At 42.6% G+C, this 22,866-nt stretch overlaps 1 protein-coding gene across 2 annotated transcripts in view; it reads right to left on the bottom strand.

The window, feature by feature from the left end:
- CABLES1 (Cdk5 and Abl enzyme substrate 1) overlaps positions 1–22,866 on the bottom strand; it is a 72,707-nt gene that overhangs the window by 35,072 nt on the left and 14,769 nt on the right. For both annotated transcript variants that reach the window (XM_037379410.1, XM_037379409.1), the window contains exon 2: positions 672–743. In XM_037379410.1, coding sequence (XP_037235307.1) covers positions 672–743 — 72 coding nt within the window. The remainder of the gene's footprint in view (positions 1–671; positions 744–22,866) is intronic.

Here is a 22,866-nt window from a genome sequence, read left to right on the forward strand (position 1 = left end):
TGCACTGGTCAGATTACTCATCAGTCCATTTCTGAACTGTTAGGCAGTTGCTCCATTTTCCATCACCCCAGGGGATTGCCTATTGACTAATTACTGTGGTCCTCAGAGAAGCTGTGGACTCCTGGATGCAGAAATAAAACTGCACTGAAGCTGCTGATACAACAAATATGGGGGCAGATTTATTAGTGAGGTGGCAGTCACAAACCTACCAGCCAACACACAAAGCCAGTAACGCTGGTTACCAAAATAAGACTGCATGTGCTGAGAAAACAAACAATAAAAATCCATTAAAAATGATAGTAAAAATACTAACTTTCAAAAGCTTACTTTATTAAACCAGCTGTACTTACTTTTCAAAGGTACTACATATGTTAGGGGCTAGTCATTCATGTTAGTGACAACTAAACTCTTCTATTAATCAAATCTGACTTTTCACTTCCTGACATTTTATTTAAAACCTGACTTTTTATTTAATAACCTAAAGCCAGGAACGTGTAATTCATGTCACCTACCACCTTGCACAGTGCGTGAGGTTTCAATACCTTTACCCACTATGAAGAACATCTTAATGTGAACACCCAGCTACTTTTCAACATGGGAAGGAACAGTGAGTCTGTCCACGCACATGCCTTAGAGACAAGTAACCAGAGAGACAGAGTAAATAAAATGACCTCCGCAGTGGGGCGTTTTCCTCGATGTCCTCCAGAGTCTCCAGAGAAGATCGCTGGGAGATCAACCGACGTCTGCAGGGAAAACAGAACACAAAACATCACCGTTGGTTAGAGGGCACGAGAAAGTCCTCAGAGGTCTTACTTAGTAAAGCCCGTAAACCACCGTTCACTAGCCAAGCCACACCTTGGATATTTATAAGGTTTATTCCATTCTGCTTATCTTACCAAATCTATTTTATCCCAACCAGAAGCAAACTTATTCTATACAAGCTTCTACAGCAAAACAGGAGCTGAAACTTCCCAACAGCTCCTCCTTAGTTTGTGCTTTCAGGTTTTCCTTCCTTCAAGGGTTTAACACCCACCTAACACCAGCCCCACGTTTTCTGTGGTATATAGCCTGCAACACTACAAGTACAGCTCTTCGATAAAATAATGCAGACGTAAATTTTATCACACTGCCACAGGACACACTTCTCTTTGCCCCTTGCTCTTTTTACCAGATAAATGCCACTCATTTCTCAGTGATGCCCATCCCACCACTCCCGTGAGGAGTGACTGAAGAGAGACAAAAGATGGCAGAGCTGGCAGCAGTGGGGACAAACCAGCAGTTTAAAAGGCAACTCTGGCCATCCCTGTCAGCAGCACAGGTAAGTTTAATCCTGTTTTAAAGGAGTTTTCTACAGCTGAGTAAGATCCTTCCTCTACCCTCAGTGAAATGAAGTAAGGAAATCTTGGCATTTCAAGTTTTCCAACTCTTCTAGTGGGCAGGGAAGAAGCCCCAGTACAAGCTTGGTTTCAGCAGCAACTGCTGATGCACAACCTCCAAACGCTCCAACAACAGCACAAAACAAAGAGCTGCACCGAGCCCTCCAAAAAACATCGTAAATACAAAAAATAAATGTATAAGATACAGCCCACCTGCAGGCACATAATCAAAAATGAAGCTGGCAATCATCAAAACTGCTCTGTCAGTGGGTGTCAAGCAGCTGCGACAGCCAGTGCAGCAAAGGCACCATGCTGCAGCACACAGCTAGCACGAGGAGTGGCAGCACCCATCACCCCCAGGGGCCACTGCTGAGGTGTACAGTATCTCGCCAGTGATTTAATAAGTATGAACTTAAATGATAAAAGTCCTCAGAGGCTACCACCATTTCTTCCCCAATTACATTAATATCCTTCTCACCGAGCTGCCTTACTGCCTTGATCTGCAAGCAAAGATTTTCCAGAATCTCAATGTGTAAAGAGCACCCCCATGCTTGGAAAGGTGCTCATTGATTTATTCCTGGGCTTTATTTTCACAATAAATTGTTTTCTCTAATGCCAGTGTAAGCAGTTTCTAATCCTTGCAATTCGCTAGCCCCTCCAGTTGCACTGCTACAACTGTTCCTGCAGCCGTGCTGCAAATCTGATTACCACCAGAATGTTTTACAGTTCAAAATAACCCTCAGGTTCAGCGATTCAGTTTACTACCAGTTCAAACAAAATATTTCTATCACTAACCCCCAGACAACACATTTAAGGACTGTTTGAATGTGCATGTGGCTTTTGGTGTACTTAGAAAATCATAAAAAAACCCCTCAAACAATTTATAGAGCAACTAAGTGTGAAGCATAATCCTCTTAGGAAAATATGCAAACCTAAATCCCCTCAGGCTTTGTCTAAACTAGAATTTTAGAAGATCTGGTGCAAGATAGGATACACCTTCAAAATGCTAAGAAAAAACAAAGTGCTTTTCAGGGTTGCTGAACTTGCTGGTGTAGACAAGGAAGAAGAGACCAAACACCTGTCTCCTACGCCCTTGGCCCTATCCACAGTCAGAGGATATGCAGATGCTCTCACAGGGAGAAATTCAGATGGGGAGGAGCTCCCTCTCCATTCTCAGTTACATTGGTCCATAAACAGAAGTTGGAATTCTCAACTCCAGCACCACTGATGTAGCAGACAATACCTGTTGCTTTTTAATAGCTCTTTATACGTCAGTAGCTTTAATAACACACTTAAATGACAGTACCCTCCCATCCTGTGATGCTGCAACACCAAAAGCACACATTGCATGTTGTTAGCCAAGAGACACAACCTTGCCACCTTCTTTGTACTAATTTTATCAAACTAGTCACACAGTATTTCCCCTAGCTACCTCTCAGATACCCGTAGGGCACTTGTACAACACCAGACGCATATTCCAGCCGCCACTGCAACCCCCCTCCAAGCCTCTCCTTGCCCAAAGTTATGCCCCATCCTCAACAACACTGCCAATGGCTTTGCAGAGATGGGTTTCAAGATCCTGCATTTGCATGTTATTAAGGCAAACGCATTGGCTGGCAGAAATACACACAACTGCATTTCATCAGCTGGTTGTCCAGTTGCCTTCTGACTGTTCAGATTCCTCTGGCTTCCCTTGCTGGTCTCAACTTCTTAAGAACAGCATGAGGAACGCTGCCTCCCAGTTTTTGCCTACTAACCTCAAATGCAACACAGGCTGGATGGGAATCACTGCCACCCCTCTTGGCACAAAAATGCTCACGCTGATTTCACTGATAGTGATCTTGCAGTTCTCTGGGGACCCAACACAGCAAGTGAGTCTGCACAACGAAGGGGGAGAAGGTCTTTGCTCACCCAAGCTTGGGTGAGCAGCACTGATACCTGAGCTCCCTCTCAACTAGTGTGAACATATGCACAACTCTGGATAAATTTGTCCAGGAAGGAAGGAAGGAAGGAAGGAAGCAAGCCGATAACCTCCCCCTAATCACCAGTAATGAAGAAGCATAGGTCACCCAGAAGCCTGCAGTGATACATCTGGGGGTTGCCCCAGCCCAATCCCCTCCCTGTGCTGGTGTCAGCAGCAATGAGAGCAAGCATATCCAGTCCAGCACCACTCAACCCAGCTGAAAGCTACTATGTCTTTCACCTCTCCCCAAAATCATTAGTTTTAATCAGTTCAGCTCCCTGAACAATCACAGGAGCACGGGTGAGGATGATTTGCAGCAATTCTGCTGAAATCAGTTCATACTACCCAGGAATCACACCTTCTTTTCACTGAAGCAGCTCAAGCCGCAATGAAGTATGTGCAATTATTCCACTTTATCTTAAATCTTTATTTTGAAGTCTAATTAAGATGACCTAAATACCAGTATTTTATAAGCTCTCACAGCTGGATATTATACCAGAAATGCCAAGTAATGAACCTACCTGCTGTGAACAAAGTCACATCCTGTGCCACACACATATTAAAAAAAAACTGTTTTGGAAAAGCAAAGCCTTTGAAAGGGTGTTCCAGGGAATAGAAGCAAAACCAGTTTTTCACTGTCTTAATTAAAAATTAATTGCCTCAACTGGTGTTTAATATTTAAATTAATTTATCGTCTTTCTTTCTTCAGGAAAGAATTTGTGTAGACAAGCCCTGACTGCTAAAAGGGCTATTTTTCAAAAATTTATTAACATGGTATAGCAGCCAGTATACGTAGACAATTGCACTGAAGTAACCTAAACACTTCTACCACACATCACCATAATTCTGATGTAAAGCTGTGTTGAAAGCCATTTTATAATAAAAAATGTCCTATTTCAGCAATAATTAGGGGAAAATCCTTCTATTGTTAAAGAAATGTATATGCAGACAAAACCAAAATAGCACTATCTGACTCACACAGGATTCAGGCTTTGGGGTAAGTCTTTAGGCAGATGCATTTTCATTATAAAATCCTTTAAAACTTGTGCAGAGTAAATGTCAGCCAGCTAACACATACTAAAATACAATTGCCCTTAATAACAAAATGAAAGATGTTTCACTAAAAATGTTAATTTCTCCTAATTCATGGAAAGCCTTAAAAAAATTCCTCCTAGTTTAACCAGCACATCCTAAGTATATCAAACTCACTCCTCTCTCCCCACGCATACAGAAGAAAGCAGTTCAGCTCTGGAAAGATGATGACCTCCTAGTTCTAACAATCAGCCCCTGTAGGACACTGTTGGTCACAGACTCATGCAACTTACGGACTTTTTTTGTTTTAAAATCATGTAATACCACTTTCCCTTAAACACCTATGTAAAATAATTTTTTCCCATTTCCCCCCTGCGCAATTGTTATACGAGCCCAGAAAGAACCAATAACCTACAATTGAATTCCAAGCCCAGCCCAAAGAAAGAAACCAAAGAGATATTTGATGTCCTGGTATTTTAAAGGGCTGTTTTCTAAGATATTCATGACCCTGTTTGCATACTGGCTGTATCTTTGACCAGCTGTCTGAACCTCTGGAAGTTTCTTGAAACCTAAAATGTTGTCTGTTTCCTCTCTCCAAAGTCAGGTTAATATGTGGCTTAGCTCCAAATATGAACTAAAATACAAGCACACAAGAAAATAAAATAAAAGGACAAATAAAATAAAGTTGGTCTGTAACCAAAACCTCGAATAGCCAAAGTGAGTAGACTGCAAAAAGATTCACCATAACCAACCACTGTCAACTGCTGCAAAATACTCAGGTCAATCACATTAAATGTACAAAATCTTAAGCACCATAGACAGGTGGTGATAAAAAAAATGGAGCTGTAATCAGAACACTGGATAAATTCACCCAGGAAGGAAGGAAGCAAGCCGATGATAATCCAAGAGATAAGGAAAAATAAATCTATGTGTAATGACTTTCCAGCACAGCTACAAAACCAGGAAGAAAAAGCTGCATTTCAAATATGCCTAATTTTGGTGAAAGTTGTGGGCGTAGATCCCCCCTGCTTCTGTTAAGATTACAAGCCCACAACAGCTGAGGTCAGTAGCACGGGTGTCGCTGGCTCCCAGAACAAAAGCATCCCTCAGGACAAGCTTCTCCATTTTGCCTGGGACAACTGAATGCCTTCAGAGATGCAGCGATGATGGATCCATGACTGCTGTTCATCTGAACTGGGAGGGCAAAGCCATTTCAGCAGCTGAAGGCTGTCGGTAGTTCACATGCTCACTGGGTCACCTCCTCCCTGCAGGTGGCCAGGGAACGTGAATGTGTATGAACAAGAGCTACGAGGCAGAAATACCGGGGCTGTTACCTTCTGGCCACAACCGCATTTCTAATATTGTGGCTTGGGAGCACCAGAAAAGCACAAGAGTGCTTGGCACTGGAAAATGCTGAATTCTCTATTTTCACTGTGCCTTCATCACAAAAGGTGTCTCCTATGCAGACAGGAAGACTACCTTAGATACGTACACAAGGGGAGTGGAAAGAAAATAATTATAAAATTTGCAGCAGTGAGGAATGAGTTCAGGATACCTCAGGGTCTGCCTAGAGGCAGGGGGTTTCCCTCTGCCATCCATCTACCCTTCTGAAAGGTGCCAGCTCCAGGCTCAGAGAGGAGCTCTTGCCCAAAAGCCAACCTTCTGTTGCCCAAAAGCAACCCCAGTCCTTTGCAAACACTCCCTGGGGAGTTACCAAAACATGCTCTGGATGTGCAGCTCCAATAGGTCAAACCAGGCAGAGGTTCACCTTGATCCTGCCTCTACTGGAACATCAACCCCTAGGGCTGTCTTCTCATTCATAATGATCCTTCCAGCACCAAAATGGTTTGAACAGTATAAGGAAAACAAGGAGAGTACTCAATGAGATCTAAAATTAGGCTTCTAAGTGCTAGAATGGAAAAAAAAGGAAGATTAAAAGTAAATACATACATATTACAAGTAAATACACACATATATTAACATAGTTTTGGTCTACAATGCACAACAAACCATGGCTGTTCAGTAATTCAGTTTCTTCAGCACATACTGGCCACAAACATATCTTGCAAGCAACTCTTGAGTTTTGAATAAGGTACATTTACCATCCTCCCCCCCGACTGCTTTGGAGTGTGGATTTGGGTATAAACAGAAACGCAGCTGCTGGCTCTCTCCTGGGCCAGGGGAGCAGTCAGCAAGGAGCTGCCAGACACATGCAATGTCCCTGTCCCCAGCCCCTTCGCCACCCTGGGGAAACCTCAAAGCCAATTCTCCCTGGCTCCTCCCCAGCCTGCTGGCTGTACGCCTCTGCCCAAACACCCAGACTAAGCCACTGTCAATTAATACACTCTTCTGAAATATTATACAAGGCATCAGCTGTGTACAAATCCCCATTCACTTGGTGACCCCTGACTCCACGACCCAGCCTGAACCCAGATGAAAGACCTGCTAATGAGTCACCTCTCGCCCGCCCTCCAAAGTTTTTACTGGGATTCCTATGTCCAAGCTCATTTTCTTCCTATCTTTTGCCAATATCACAGGAAGACAAACACAGGAAAAACAAACCCTGAGACTATTAAAAATTATTAAGGGAAAGAGAGTTTCCAGGAGCTACGCAAACTGATACAAAGCAGTTTTTAATTGCCTGCTACTATAATTATGCAGTGGAGCCATTCTCTGCAAAGGACATCAAACTCCATTCCGGACTTCCAAGCTGCACAGCGTTGCTGGTGAGGCTGCCCACAACAGCAGTTAGAAGCAGCTGGCACATGCTGAAAATGGGTTACCTTGTTAATTCAGCAGTCCAACTCAAACACACAGGGAACATACCAAGACACCTCCATTTAGCTGTCACCTGTGTGCAGGCAGGATGCAAACATGGTTTAAGACCACAGCCTTCTGCAGTGGGCTGTGAAGGAAAGTCTCCAATGCAGAAATGCTGAGCTAGCAGGAACCCCAACTTGCTGTTGCTCCCCTTGGGATACATATTGCAAGGAGAGAGACCTTCACACCTTAAGCTAGCAACAGTTAAAAGACTAAACACCAGCCAAATGGCTCCTCGGTCTCCATAAACCTTCAGGGGTAAGCAGGAAGACAGGCAGAAAATAAGGAGATGGGGGAAAGCTACAGCATAAACATGCCTCCATGCTAGACTCTTCCCAAACCAGATGTTCCCCCTTGCACTGAGTATCCTACTGTTGCCATCCAGCTCCTTCTCCAAGCCTCTTCCTCCTGCAATACCCAAGGCAGAAGCTTCAGTATACACAGCACTCAAACTGCCGCCTGCTGACCTGTCTGCACGTAACATCTCAGTGTAAAAAGTACCTACATTGCCATTCCGAAGGTAGGATTATTTTTGTGTGTGTACAAACCATACTCCTGTCAAATCAGTACAGAAAGAAAGAAGTAGGAGAGAACGAAGGAAATCAACCTGACAATACTGAAGCATCCCGCTGACCTTTCAGAGCATGGCAATGCAACACAATGCTCTGTTCAGCAATTATGTAGCTTTACACGTGCGATCCTTCAAATGGCCCACAAAATTCTAGCACGGCTCTGTCCCAATGTCCCAGAGGGATCACCTGAGTCTGGTTATATCAAATACAAAACCAGGAATACCAGCACTGTGAAGAGGCAGGGGACTTACACCAGAACTGCTGAGAAGAAAGTTGTTCACTGACAACGTATTTCTATAGAGTAAATGTGTATACACATGCACACAGAAAAACAGAATGCATGGCAGAACTGGGGTTTGGGGTTTTTTTAGCGTCTTGCACAATTCAACTCAATACATTAATTATTACTCTTGCTAGAAGACATGATTCTGGGAGGAAATGCATTCAAAATTAGGCATTGATACGAAATCTCTAGTGAAAGAAAAAAAACAGGGTTGAGTGTAGCGAGAATGGAAGAGTAACCACCATATGTTGATTTTGAGGGCCCTTTCATTTCCACCTTACTCAGCTGTATTCCCAATTCATTAAAGACAGATCTTGTTTGAAACCAACCACCTTCCCTCTGCAGGCAGCTGAGTCTGCGCCCAGCCCTCCTACGGTTGGCTCTACCCAAGCCATAATGAGGAGCTGCAGCTGCAATTCAGTAAGATTCATTTAAAGACAGCAGAGCTCTCTCAGATCCTGAAGCACCTAAAATCTACATCCTGTATTATCTGTAACTGATGATTTACAAATCCACTGTCTTCACTTTACTGACTGCAGCAACATGATAGCTTTCAGAAGCTTTGTGCTCAGTGATTTATTCTGAGTATGCCTGAACACTGCCACAGCTAAATTTTTCAGAACAGCCATTACCTCATAACCTAACACATCTATTCATGGCAAGACATCAATGGGCACCAGCTTAATTAAAGACACTCAAAACTAGCAAAGGAGCAAACAACAAGATTAATCATCTGTCCTTATGAAAACAAGAATGCTTGCCAAAGCAGATACAATAGCACTGTAAAGAACACATGAATCCTCTATGTCTTTTTTCTACAGTAAAACTCACACCATAACAGCCTTTGTCTGATCAACATGAATCTAACAGCTTCTCGATGGCTTCTGCGTGACACACTGTGCACTGTAAACCAATAAATATTTAGGTCTGTCCACAAGCAACACTGCTCTTAAATGTCACATCCTAAGGATACCTATTCCTAAGAAAAGAAATGAAGAAACAACACTTAAATCAAGTACTTGGGTAAGCCACAGTGTAAGTTCAGGTTTTAAAGTATCAAATCCCGTAATGTTGTATTTCAGAGCAGCCAAATTTCTGGAATTAACTAAGAAACTCACTTGCAAGTCAAGGCTGTATGCAGTAGATACCATAACACATGGAAACACATATATGCACTATTAAGTCATCTGAAAATAAAAAAGACTTTAATTCCAGCCTGCATACATAACAATGCAATTTAAACTGCTGCCTTTTCCTGTCTGTTTTCCTTTCTTTCATTTGTGGTACTTCTTAGGTTGTCTACAGCCCAGCCTCATATCCCTGTCTTGCCTGCAGATGCACATGTGCTCTACGGAAAAACACATCCTTCAATCTCACATCTTAACAGTGGACTTAGAAGAGATCTGAACAGGCACTTCGTAAATCTCATTGCTAAAAAAAAAATATATCCCAGACACTGTGAATTGCTTAGATAAAGTTCTTTTGATGGAAATAAGGAAGTCCCCTATGTAAGCAGGACATAAAGACCAAACCAAACAAGCAAAAGCTAGCATGAGGCATTTCATGCATGAGATATGAATGCTGGCACAGGTGGTGGCAGAGTGTTTACTGGTGCATACTTCAGATTTAGTTCTGGGCACATTTGCTATGGATTCCCTCAGGATTGGGTGCTTTTCCCACCATCATATTACATACCCAGGAGTCAATGCCCTCCTTTCCCTGGACATGCACTGCTAAAGCTCCAGGCAAAAATTCGTGTGTTTCAAAGACGTCAAATATTGGATAGCTTAGATATCCAATACTGGGTATACTTTTGGATATCTGTGATAATGCAAGACAGTCCAGTGCCACAATTATAAGTATTATTACATCCACAGGGAATAGTGCCTTCTTTCCTGTTAGTTCACACAGTCAGTTTTAATGCCAAAGACACCTGAGTACAAAAAGACATACCTACTTAAAATATAGAACTTGCTTATGCTTTTCTTTAAAAATGTATTTGCAATAGTGGAGACACATTTCAAAAACAGTACAACAAGATCCATTATTAAGGTAAAGGAAGATCCTTACTGTCCAGAACTACCTGTGAGCTTCTGGGCATGGGGCTCGCAAGAGAGGGGTCAGTTCTTCCCGGCTTTTCTCACTAGGGACAGATCCTGGAGCCTGCCAGCATAATCACCCTGGGAAAAGCAAACGACCTCCCTCTTTCCCTGCCACTGTGACTGCACACAGCATCTTCCTGTTACTGGACTCTGGGCTGACAAATAGTAGCAGAGGATTAGATCATTTTCTTCTCTCTCTGTTGAGGTCCCTTGCTCAGCATCGCATATCATAATTGGCATGTTTCCAGCCTCAGGTTGCTCTCTTCTGGCACAGATCTTTGTTAAAAATTTAAATGTTTTCAGAAACCAGCTTACTCCATTCAGAACATTTAGTTCGTATGATCCTCAAGGTGAAAGACCAGCTACAAATCGAACACGATAGTACAGCTTATCACAGGTACACATACAAAGACTAACCACGGTTTAGAGGGTGACATTTAAGAGATCAGATCTCCATAAGGAACCCCCATTTCTCCCTACTCCCTGTAAGCAAGTATTACAGAGATCCTCATAATACTGGTAACATTTGGTGGTGTAGCTGTATCATTTGCTCACTGTTAAGGTATGGGGGTACAGTAGTGTCCAGTATTTAGAGAAGCTTGCCAAGAAGCCTCTCTGCCTGTTTTCACAACCCAGCAGTCACCCTAATGAACTTTGTATTGCCTTGGCAAACGCAGCCTACATCTGCAGGCTGGGGAGCTGCCTTTCCCAGGACCAATACTTCCCCAGAAGCACACACTGCAACTGGCAAAGGCTGGAGGCTCAGAAAGCATCTCCCCTACTCTCTACTGCAAACAGCCTCTTCCAAGGGCACTGTCCCCATTCACTCACTGGGGGAACACACACTGCTCTGCCACCCCAGAAACAGCTGGATGTGAAGACATGAAAAGGTCCTAAATGTAGAGCCTTTTGTATTCCCCACATACTGTCAAAGTGCTGGGTTATCGGATGTACAGAAATAATGCTTATTCTGGTAATGTGAGCAGTCCTCTACTTAGTAAATTAATTATTAGCGGACTGAATTTTTCTGGGTGCCAACTAGTTGGTGGCCAGCAAATACCCAGTTTTGAGATACCAGTTTTCAATCAGTTTTGGGGGAAAAAAACCTCCAAAAATTTTGGACAATGCCCTTAATAACATGCTTTAACTTTGGTCAGCCAGTTGGACTAGACGATCATTCAGGGCCCTTCCAACTGAAATATTTTATTGTATTCTATTCTAAATAGTTTCATCAACACATCAAAAGCGAGGAAAACTGCCAGCGCACTCTGCTAGACTGGGTCTACTGATATTCTATATTACCAGAGCAATAAGAAGCATCTCATAGTGACAAATCTGGCCAACAAAGTGCAATTTAGAGGGCTGCTTTAAGACCAGTTTTTAAAGCTAGTCTTTAGAAGGCACCTCAAGACCCAAATTTCATGTTTACATACTCAGTGAGCTCCCCTGCCTTGGTTCACCCATACCAGTGCTATCTTCACTATCTCCACATGCAGCCATGCCATGCCAGAAGAACCAGAGGCAGCAGCTCAGGCAGATGCAAGAGCAGGCAGCTCTCTTAAAGCACACTGATTGCTGTACTAAGTAACTCCAGTGATGATTCCTGACGCGTTCAGTCTCTCCCCAGCACACCCAACAGATATGTTGCATTCATTATTACGCAGTGAAGAAAGGAACAGGTTGGCTGACCTACCCCTAGTGTCACAGTGACCCACTTCAAATGTCTCTTGAGCCCTTGACCTGATCTAATCTACAGTGCGTATAAGAAAACAAATAGATAAAGCAATCATTAGTAATATAGTTGCAACCCATCTTCTCGTAGATATGATTAATTGAGAACAGGTTCACACCCTAACCTTATGGAAGTCTGGAGGATCTGAGCTACCCAGCCCTTCCCATCACAAAGAAATTGTTAACAGAAATGTTATGTTAAGCTGCCTATGGCAAGTGCATATGCCCTGTACATTACTTCAGTTGAAAACCTGTACTCATAGGAGGTGGGGACGAAAAGGTCTAAAAATGACAGTAAAGTCCCAGGAGGGGCAGTTTTGTACTGGATCTCCCTCCTCTGCTTCCAAGAGAGCAGAGGCAGGGACAGCCTCCACACTCCCACATCTGATGATGGACCTCTGCCTTGTCAAAGGGGACTGCCATAAGCTTTACTAACAAAGCATTTAGAAGGGTGTAAGACACCACTGAACATTTCCAGATCTTCCCAGCAGTCAAAGCTGGCTGCCCCAGGTGCCTGTTCCCAAACATCTGGGAAGCAGAGGTGTGTATCACAGCACCAGACCTGAAAAACACCTGGCACAGGAACCTGCGCCAATGCAGGGGCCTGTCCTTTTGAAGATGAGGTGCCGTACCCTGACTTTGAGCGATTTCAAGGGTCTGGCAGAAGTAGTGTTGGGACTACAACTGTAGCTATGCCAAGTACAAGCTTAGGCAGAGTAATAGACCTTTGGATGGCAAATGCCATGACTATAGATGTAAAAACTTACTTACCTCTTCTTTAGCAGAGACCCTTTTTTGGGGGGTATTTTTTCTTGTTGGTGTTTTGTTTGTTCAAATACATGCGCTCTTAAAATGGTTTTAGGAAGAAAAAACACTAAGCCAATGCAGAAATTGATAGATTCGGTATTTCAGGCTTTGCTATCTGCCTGGAACAAATCAATCACATTAACATTTCCCTAGGGTAAGCAGGCATAAGGATAAAACCTATGCGGATGTAAGCTAACAAAGATTTTCCATTTTCTTGGTCTCCCCCTTCCTTTCTATTCTCAATATCACTGCACTTCCACCGGCACCCTTTAGACACAAGAGGCTGAGACTTTTTTCACAGTTGCGCTACTGCCTCATCCTCCATCAGTCGGAGGATTTTTCTTGATAACTTAAAACAAATCACTTTGTCATCTGACTCAGTGGCAATGTTAAAGCTCTGCAATGAACTGCAATGAACATGCAGCTCATTAGCAATGGATTAAGTTGATGAAAGGTTACAAGGAACATTACAGTTTTTACAGAGCATCTCCAGGCAGTTCTTCCAGGCCATCAGCTCTCTTTTGCTAACCAAGGAACCCATCTTGCGCTATTTAGAAAGTCAACCGCCTGTTTCCCCATAAAAAAATCCTGAAGTATTGCTTAATGAAACACACAAAGCATCCTTCTCATGCTAAAGGGAACACATTTCAGGATTCTGCTCACATGTTTTATCAGGGATACTTTGATGCAATAGCATAGGAGAGAAATTTTGAAGGATTTACAGATTAATCAACCAGAGAAAGGATGTGGGTTAGGACTGCTAGAAGCGCGCTCCTCTGGGATATTATCTGCAGCTCAACTTACCACAGATGAAATGAAACATGCTTTGGGAATGCAAATGAATTAGGATGTCACAAAAAGTAATCCAATTTGGACCAGCGGGGTTTTAAGTTTGGTTAGTTACCTACAAGATCTTTATTTAACTGTAAACCTGGCACAATACCTAGTATGATCACCGATTTGGGCTTCATTTTATTGCTATCGTAAAAAGTAGGCTTGGTAACTTATTCTAACAGGTTTTCAGGTCATGTCTATATTATATATATGTATATCTCTGCATTTGCACACTTATGCATGCCCTGTAACAGATTTGCAGAACAGTGGGATCTTTCATACACATGAAAACAAGGGTAAGATTTTCATTCACATCAACAGTGTGAGAAGGGATAAGTGGAACAAGACAGTTAATTAGTCATTCTCCATTTCAGTCCTCAATAACCACAAAGAAAGCTTGTTTTTTTACTGCAGGCATTGTCTTACATCAAACAATTTGTAGATAAGAAAAATCAGTTCTCTTCCTGAAGGCACATAAGCAAGTATTTTGATAGAAAAGATGAAACAGCATTAGAAATTAACTGTAACACTTCTTCCCTTCCCTAACCACTAGAGTATGTCCATTAGGATGCACTGCTAATATATAACTGTATTACCCAGACCGGCAAATTTTGCGCAGTCTGCTGTTTTAGTACTACAGAGCGCAAGCCATTAATAGCTGACTGCCTCATTCAAATGAAACAAGACAATTATCAGCTGTAACTTACACAATTAATACTACTGCTGCCAGCATTTTCAGCAGAGATTTGGTTCTTTTATAGCTCATTTGAAGTCTTTAGGGGACGTGTTATTAGTACATCTGTCCTGCTATAAACATAATTATCATGCAAAATTCCATTTATCACGCTGATCAGGAAGCACTTCCTATCAGCCTTGCAGCCGGGGAACATAGATAAACAGGCAAGGGAATGTGACTGCCACGGCCGCACTCATCGCCAGGAGCATTTCTGTTGCTCTCCAGCCGAGCCCATGGCAATTTTCTGAATAGGTATGAGGCTCGTGCTAACCTCCGAGCTTGGGTTATGTCATATTTGCCACTGCTTGTTTGTCTCATTAGTTGATTTTACGTTCTTCCATAACTCTCTGGCTCCTCACTCCTCTCCAAGACTGAGCAAATGCCTTGTAGGTGTGTAGGCTAACGGAGCTGCCACAAAGGGAGCAGGCAGCTGCAGCTGGATTCACCGTAATCATGGCCCTTTCTCAGTACCATAAATCACATCCATGTCACAGACAACAGGCAACACTTACTGCAACGCAGCATCACTTTTAAGACACAAAAGTGGGCTGGGGCCGGGTGTAAACAGACATCAGTTAAACAGATGCCAACCCACACTACACTGAATTCTGTCTAAGATGGGTACAAGGTTTTAAAAAGTGAACACCGTTAAGATCTATCAAACTCTGGTACCTTACCTGCAGAATAGCCCCCAGCTGGAGGCTTATATGCAGAGAAACTGCCCTTGTGGACAACTTCACATTTAGACACCACAGAACACCCTGGCACCAAAATAAGATTAAATGAAGTAAAGGTCAACCCCCGTGCAGACCTCCTGCAAACTACAGCTTCATAATTGGTTTAAACTGGCCTCATTTATGATAATAAGCTTATGCTGTGACCAAAAGGCACTGTGCTGCTTCAGCCAGCTACCCACCCCCTGCATCATGCCAGCAGGTCTGCAGCCGGGCAAGTAAGGGAACTGAACCTGCTAACAAGCACATAAGCGGAAAAAAAAAAAAATCAGTGATCAGCTTTTATTGGGTTTTGTGAGGGAGGAAAAGACCTGCTGTCCTTAGTGGGATCAGCCCCAAACAATCTTCAAATCACAGCCCCAGACTTGCTGCTCCTGCATCCCAGAGGCTGCTCCCATAGCTCCCATCTGTCCCTGAGCCTTTCTCCACTGCAGCTACAGGCCGCACCTTCAACTCAGCCAGTTAGTATCCATCTAAAACAGTCACAGGGTTGGATTCCTTCAAACTCAACAGACAGATGCCAAATAGTCCTGCGGCCAATACTGACCAGATTCAGTCTTTAGGTACCCAACAGCACACCTCCAGCACTGCTGATGCTTTTCTACTTGATGCAGATGAAAGCAAGCAACACCATGGCAGCAAAAAGAGAACCTAATAATTTTTCTTTATGGGTTCAAACATTCATTTTTTTTCTGGTGTTTAAAAACCTCCTGGCAGGACATAAGGGACTCACAGGATTCCCTAAGGCTGATGGAATCATGCTGCTATAGTGAAGGGCAGAGGAAAAGGAGACCAATTCCTGATGATATCACAAAGCAGATGTTTTTTTGGAGAGAAATTATTTTACTGCTGATAAATGTGTGATAGAGTATACGTTTGTGTTTTTTTTAAATGTGGGAGAAAGTCCTAAATCTAAACCAAGATAACTGCTATTGCAGGCTGACATTGGTACATGCAGAACAACTGCATGTCCACAGAAACTACTAAATTCATACTAAATATGTTAATACATTGACCCGTTACAGACTGTATTTTAGGCAATTTACTCCCAGATCGTTCTGATGTTTCATTTATTTTTGTTAAGATAGGGCGGCTCTGAGAAATGAGCTAGCGTGGTGGTTCAATGAACAATTTTCTTTACATGCAAGAATGATGCATACTCAGACTGCTTAATTTCTCCCATACGTCGGCATTCACACATCTTTCCTCTCTGAAGAGCTTTCAACAGCTGAAGTTTTAATCAGAGGACTGCTTTTGATCCTAATTTTCCAAGCTGCAGTAAAGCTGCTTCACGACCTAAGCTGATGGCAAACACACCATCATTACGCAGTGGTTTCAAATCAGTTGTACAATAACTAGTTATAACGTTTCTTATTTTTCATCACTGATACACCAGGTGCTTTGTGTCCAATTAGAGCTCTCAGTCTGCAGACACTGCTTTAACTGAGGCCAGCAAATGACTTGCTGAAGCAAGCATTGCTTCATGTGAACAAAATCCATTGCAGGACAGTGTCTGCACATCAACCCCCTTGGCCATACCCCGGCGCACCAATGCTGAGAGCAAGGGCAGACCTGCTTTCCCCTGCACCGAGCTCAGACTTCTGCTGACAGAAACAAGGAGGCCAAAGGGACATGCTTAGGTTCACAACAGCAAAAAAAGTTAACAAATGCATGACACAGCCCTAAGGGCAAACTTTTCAGGCTGAAAATGCCAAGCAACTCCAGCAATCAGGAACACAGACTGCAACACAGAGGGGCAGAGGCACTGCTAGTCACTGGGTATTGGGTTTTGACTCAACTACAATTAAAAAGAATAATTCTGTTTACATTTTAGCCACTACTCCCAGCAAAATCAAAAATTCTCAGGTTTTGTGGGAAACTGAGCATTTTGACTTGCCTGAAGCCAATGTATCACTTTGAAATTTTTTTCTTATTGTTACATATACACACACACACATATATATCCATCTGCACATATGATATGAAAGACTCAGGGAAAAAAAAACAATTCCTACTATTTGAACATGTCACCTTTCTGAAAAATTTTGCTTCCTGAAAAAAAGCTCATAGAGTTTCCTCTTGTTTGGCTTAACAGCATTAAATATTGTGTTTCCAGGCAGACGGCAAATCTGGCTTACCCACAGCTTCCCCCCTCTTCTCCACATTTAACAGTTTGCTGTTGTGACCACATGAAAGACAGCAACTGCTGCTAAAACTTTAATCCCCCACGCCCAAAATTCATAATCTTTATATAGCAAATATAATGAGCTTTCTCAGTGACATACTGCAACAATGTTTAACAGTACTGCATAAGCAAAGTTATATTTAAATCCACTGAAAATGCAACCCAATTCTCCCAGAGTCTGCTCTGGCAATAATTAATGACAGCTTTCATTAATATTCACTTATCCAAACCTTTTTGCTCGTAGGCTTGTTCCCCACTAATTCAAGGACAGCGGTGAAGAAATCTCTTCTACTAAAGAAGCTCTGTTAGGCATCACAGATGACATACGAAGCGTGGCCATGCTGTTGTTCTCTACCCTCTATTACCCCTCATTTTTATTCTCTAGAAGCTCCTTCCAGGCTGTAGCCACAGGAGGAGCAGGAGGCATTCTGCCACTGCCATCAGGCAAGCCAGCAGAGGACAGAAAAGGAAAAAAATATTAATTTCAAAGTATTTTGCAAAGTGGTCCAAACACTTAAAGGTGGTGAGGTTTCTCTCCTCCTGCCCGCCAGGCCACAGTGTGATGTTGTACCAAGGCATCACTAAAACTTCGTATTTAGCCTGTACCATGTGTTCTTGAGCTGTCCTACCTCTCACATGAGGAGTCACTTTGAATTTAGTTCTCCCGGTTATCTGCCACATGCATTTGCAAAAAAAAAAGTGAGAAGACCAACGTGACAGTCGTTCGAACTGCCAGCTTAAGCTTCCTTTGCAGGCAGAGTGTGGACGTTGCTTCACACACCCCAAAACCCGCAAGTCTTCCTGCTAAAGGATGGCAATTTTCTGAGCAACTCAGAGCACTGACTCTTTGAAACAGGGAACACCAAATTATCTATCCTATGCTTAAACGAGAACTGTCAAGAGACATTTTTTTTCATGTCAATGAAATTGCCATTTCCTGAGGCTGCACAAAAGCTGACACCCCACGACGGCCTCATCACGGCAGGGCTCAGGAACCTCCAGCTCCGTGCTTAACACAAACAGAAGAGAAATTACACAAAGCCATACCTCTCGACCCGTCTCCCGATACACATCTCACTACAAAATAAGCCTCGAACCCAAATCTCCACAGCATTTTGAGATCCCCCCAGCAATGGGGGAGGGCCAGCGAAGTGAGAGGAAAGTGGGAGGAAGAAGGAAACAGCTGCTTCCCCTTCCCAAACTTGTATTTCCTCTGAAAGCTTTGGTCTCCCCTTTACATATAAAGTAAAAACAGGAGTACTTTCCTCTCCCCTGTCCTGGAGAAAATGGACAAAAGAGCCTTACCCTCCTTTACTCTTGCAAATATCCCACCCCATCCCTGCTGGGTTTGCTGGGGAGCTGGAGCATTGGAGCAGCAGCTTCCACCGGGCTGCAAAGTCCTGTGCAGAGACAACTTTCACTCTTGAGTTTTTATTTTTAATTACCATTTTAAGCCCAGTGAAGTACTCCAGAGCATAACTTAACACCCATTAAGGTTTTCACAGAATCAAGCCTTTAATTTTAAAAATATTTATCTTGATGTCTGGAAGACATCCACTCTGACCTCTGACTGAATGGGCAAATGATCTGACAGACCACATATTGACAGAAAATCATGTGCTGAAAGGGAACTCGGTAACACCGACCTCCCAAGCTACTACAGCCAATAACACGTCCAGCCGTGGCATTGCCTAATTTCAGGAAAATTTGGGAGAAGACATGACCTTATTTCAATTCCCAGACTACAGCAACAACTGGGAGAGAAATTTTTAAAAATAAGGGTCACAAATACAAGGAGCACCTCTCTGTCCCACTCCAACATTACACGCTGTGACAATTCTGCAGTGCCACTTCTTAGTTTCCAAGGTACTTTTACTATTGCCAGTAATTCTGTTATTGTCGAAAATCAAGTCATCCAAGCCCAGGTATTTTAAGCAGACACTTCACGGCTGGCTCCATACCCCAAAGCCAGGACTGCGGGCAGCAGTCAGCCCTGCAGCCACCCTAACCCCAGCAAGTGGCTGCTCTTGGGGCTACCTTCAGCAAGAGCTGGTGATGAGCTACTCACAGGCAGTGCCCCCAGTGAGACCATAAAACACCGTTACAAACCCCATATTGTGCTAAACAGGTAATTTTGGAAAAGCTCTGTACTGCATTTGAACACCTCAGCTCAGCAGGAGATGACACCCTGTCCCATGACAGGTTAACAGCCTGCTGGGGACTGAGCACACCCCAGAGCAGCCAGCTGGTTTTGCTGAGAAGGGCAAGTGTCACCAGGTCAGGTCCACAGGTGAAAGGCATATTCCAAATAGGAGGCAACTGCAGGGGAAAAAAAAAGAGCAATAAAAAAATAAAATCTGAAGTCCCTCGGACTGAGTTCAGTACCACAAATTTCTGGGAGGAGAGGACAAAGGGGGTCCCCATATCCAGACCCTTCCCACAAATACCACTGGAGGGGTACAGGATGTGAAAACAAAGTTAAACAGTCAGAAGGTTGCATGGTTCCCCTTGCGTTTCTCTACACCTCCTCCTGTGAACTCAGGAACCGCACTGCTGATCCATCAGGGTGTGTTGGCTTGTCTTCCAGTTTCACATCTGCCTTACCCTGGCTCCTGTTACGGGAGATGTTGGCACAGAGGCAGTTCACCAGACAGCCCCTACTTCTGGGGGATGCTTTGGTACCAAGGTGCTGCAGCTGCCCCAACCTGTCTGTGCTGTATCCACATCGGCCTCAGAAGTTGCATCCTCCCCTGACCAGCGGTGCGAAGACACAGCCTAAAAGCAACATCATCATGGGGACAATTGTTACCACTTCCATGGTGGTATTCGGCATTTTTTGGAGAGCCTTATCTCCATGAAAAAATATATGCGAGGACTCTACAAGTGCATACAGTCCCTCCAGTATTCATTGCTGATCTTCCAAAAGCGGAAGGCACGAGAGACTTGTGACTCTGTCTATTATCCACTTAAACAACACATACAAAGCTAAAACATATTAAAAATTTATAAATTGGTGTGAATCCTTAAGAGTTTTACTTTTGCCTTCTGGTATGTAAGTCCTTAAGGCTGCATCTTTTTAAATCTCTTTTTGATCTTGAAAGTTAGCAACTTTGTCAAAAAGAATGCAAGGAGATTAGACTGAGCATCTCCACCTCATCCCAACAGTCCAGCAACTTCAAAAAGCCTCCATCATACATGGCAAGACTTTGAAGTTGGCAATATTGGAACAATTTCCTCTGCAACAAAGATGAAGACGAGACCCTTTATCGGATCATGTGATTTACAAATGTTGCTAGTTCTTCCAACCATCATGAAAAAACACACTAAAATTCTTAAAAACTGCTAAACTGCAGCTCACAGTATCTGTTGTTTGCTCCTCCATTTCCCCAAGCCAGAAGCGTGATATGCATGCATATGCTACCTTTCAAATATGATTACAGAGTTCTGCCGAAGGCACTTGCATATGCTGAAAAAAAAAAAAAGAAAAAAATCGTTCAGACCCTGAAAGCAGGTAAGAGTGGATCTGGCTCCCCTACTCCATTCAATCTAAAAAGCCACATATTTCTGCAAGCTGAAAAAGCTTAAAATTGGGGTTTTATGATAGCAGAATCAGACCTGTGTGCCAGCTTAAACCAGTAGCTATTTCAGTTTAAGGTGATAATTTGGGTTTTGAAATAAAATCTTGGAACTGTGAGCGTATCTGCTTCAGCTAGCCTCTGGGTTTTGGCCAGTGCTCCCTTTAATTGCCCCGAATCACCTAGAGGCACCTCCAGGCAGAAAAGTCCGCTCTGTAAGCAGCATCAGACTGACAACAAAAAACTTAAACAGAAAACCAGCTAGAGAAAATTTTGACACCAACTCATCATGTCTCCTTAGAAGGCTAAACATATAAAGGAGAACATCAAGCATGAAATGCCTTGAAAAAAATTTTGTTTTGCCACCACTGTGGATAAAAATCAGACTTCACTGATTCAGTGTCCAGTAATTTCCCAGGCTGCAACAAGTTATATTTAGCTTTTAATAGTACAAAAACTAACTGCACACATTCATTTACAGAAGCATCTCAAAGGTGACCACTCAAAGCACATTCTCTCCAAGATTTTAAAATATACCAGACTGATAACTGGAAAAAAGTCACCTATACCAATAATTTGATCTGATCCTGCAAAAACTCATGCACTTCAATATTCTTAACAAAGGTACTAACCGCATGACTAATGATGCACTTCTGCAGAAACCTCGGCTGATGGGGCTCATGCTGAAATGAAACTACAAAACCGCTCACTTTGACTGTGTTAGGCAATGACTTTATAAGCCAAATGCAGCAAGTTACCTGGGAGAGTAAGACTGAATGTGTCTGCACGTGTTTGCAGGATCAGGCTCTATTTTTATACAGTTCTTTATCAACGAGAACAGCCAATTTAGAAATACTTGTTTCAAACTAATCACCTCTTTCAAAAGATTTACTTTAGAACAGCCTTGGGGGGGGGTGGTGTGAAAACACACAGCAGTCTATCTTTTAAAAAGGATTAAGACACATTTAGATGGCATAGACATTAAATGCAGACCTAACAACTCCGATACAGATTTTGAATTATCATCGTGTGAAACTGCTAACCTTATAATACCACACATCTTGGATCATCTGACTTGTGTGTCTGTCTGCATATTCAGCATCACAGCCCCAAGCTGAAAAAACACAGACAGAGAAGAAAGAGATTCTTGTTTCCTGGTAAAGCTTCTTGCATTAAAGAACTGAAAGCAGGGCAAAGGGCCCATTCAAAAATGTGTCACAAAACACTTCACCGCAGACCCAGGAGCTTTGTTGTGAGAGGGGAAAGAAAAAAAAAAAAGGGGTGGTGGTGGTATTTTGAACAACAATATTGCCTAATGGGATTATGTATACACAACAGTTTCCATTTGCAATACCCAACCAGGGAGTTGAACACAACCTCAGGTCTTACCTACGCCAGTACCAGTTACATCATTTTATGACAGATATTAAGCAAACAGGGTATAGACCACAAAGCTGCTACCAAAGATACTTGATCTTCCAAGGCGGGTATCAGACAGGCAATTAAAGAAATAATATTCCTCCCCAAAACAATACATTTTGTTATCTGTAAATAGTTACCTCTTTCTTCTGGCTTTAAATAGGAGCTCAGGAAGAATATGATTTTGCAATGTATTTTTGGTAACTTAAAGCTTTCAAATTATATGTAAAGTAGTATCTAGGTAAGTAAGCAAAACACAGAAAATAGTATCCTGACAACAATACTACAATGTATGGAGACAAACTGTTAAGCATCCTTTTGAACTTGCTTGCACACAAATTTTCTCTGTATTTTGCCAGAAGGGGTACAGAGAAAGAGGCCCTAGAACTGAGTATTTCCCCTTCCTAATTCCTTCCCTTGTTTTTATTATATGTGAACTAATTTTGCACCTAACCACAACAAGCATAGCATGCTTTGAACGTTTTTAAGAAAAAATTAAAAAATTGAAAAACAAATTTGGGAATAGAACCGCTGCTGTTCTAGACAGAAAAAAATTGTGATTTAGCAACTGGAAAAAACTTAACCCTGCAACTCATAAAGAATAAATACAGCTATCAATACAGAATAAATATATTTGCTTGTACTAAAAAGGACAAATATAATGTGGACATACAGCTACTGTTTGAAGTAAAGCATT

Source organism: Falco rusticolus, chromosome 3 (genome assembly GCF_015220075.1).
Source record: "Falco rusticolus isolate bFalRus1 chromosome 3, bFalRus1.pri, whole genome shotgun sequence".
In the NCBI taxonomy this organism is placed as follows: Eukaryota; Metazoa; Chordata; class Aves; order Falconiformes; family Falconidae; genus Falco; species Falco rusticolus.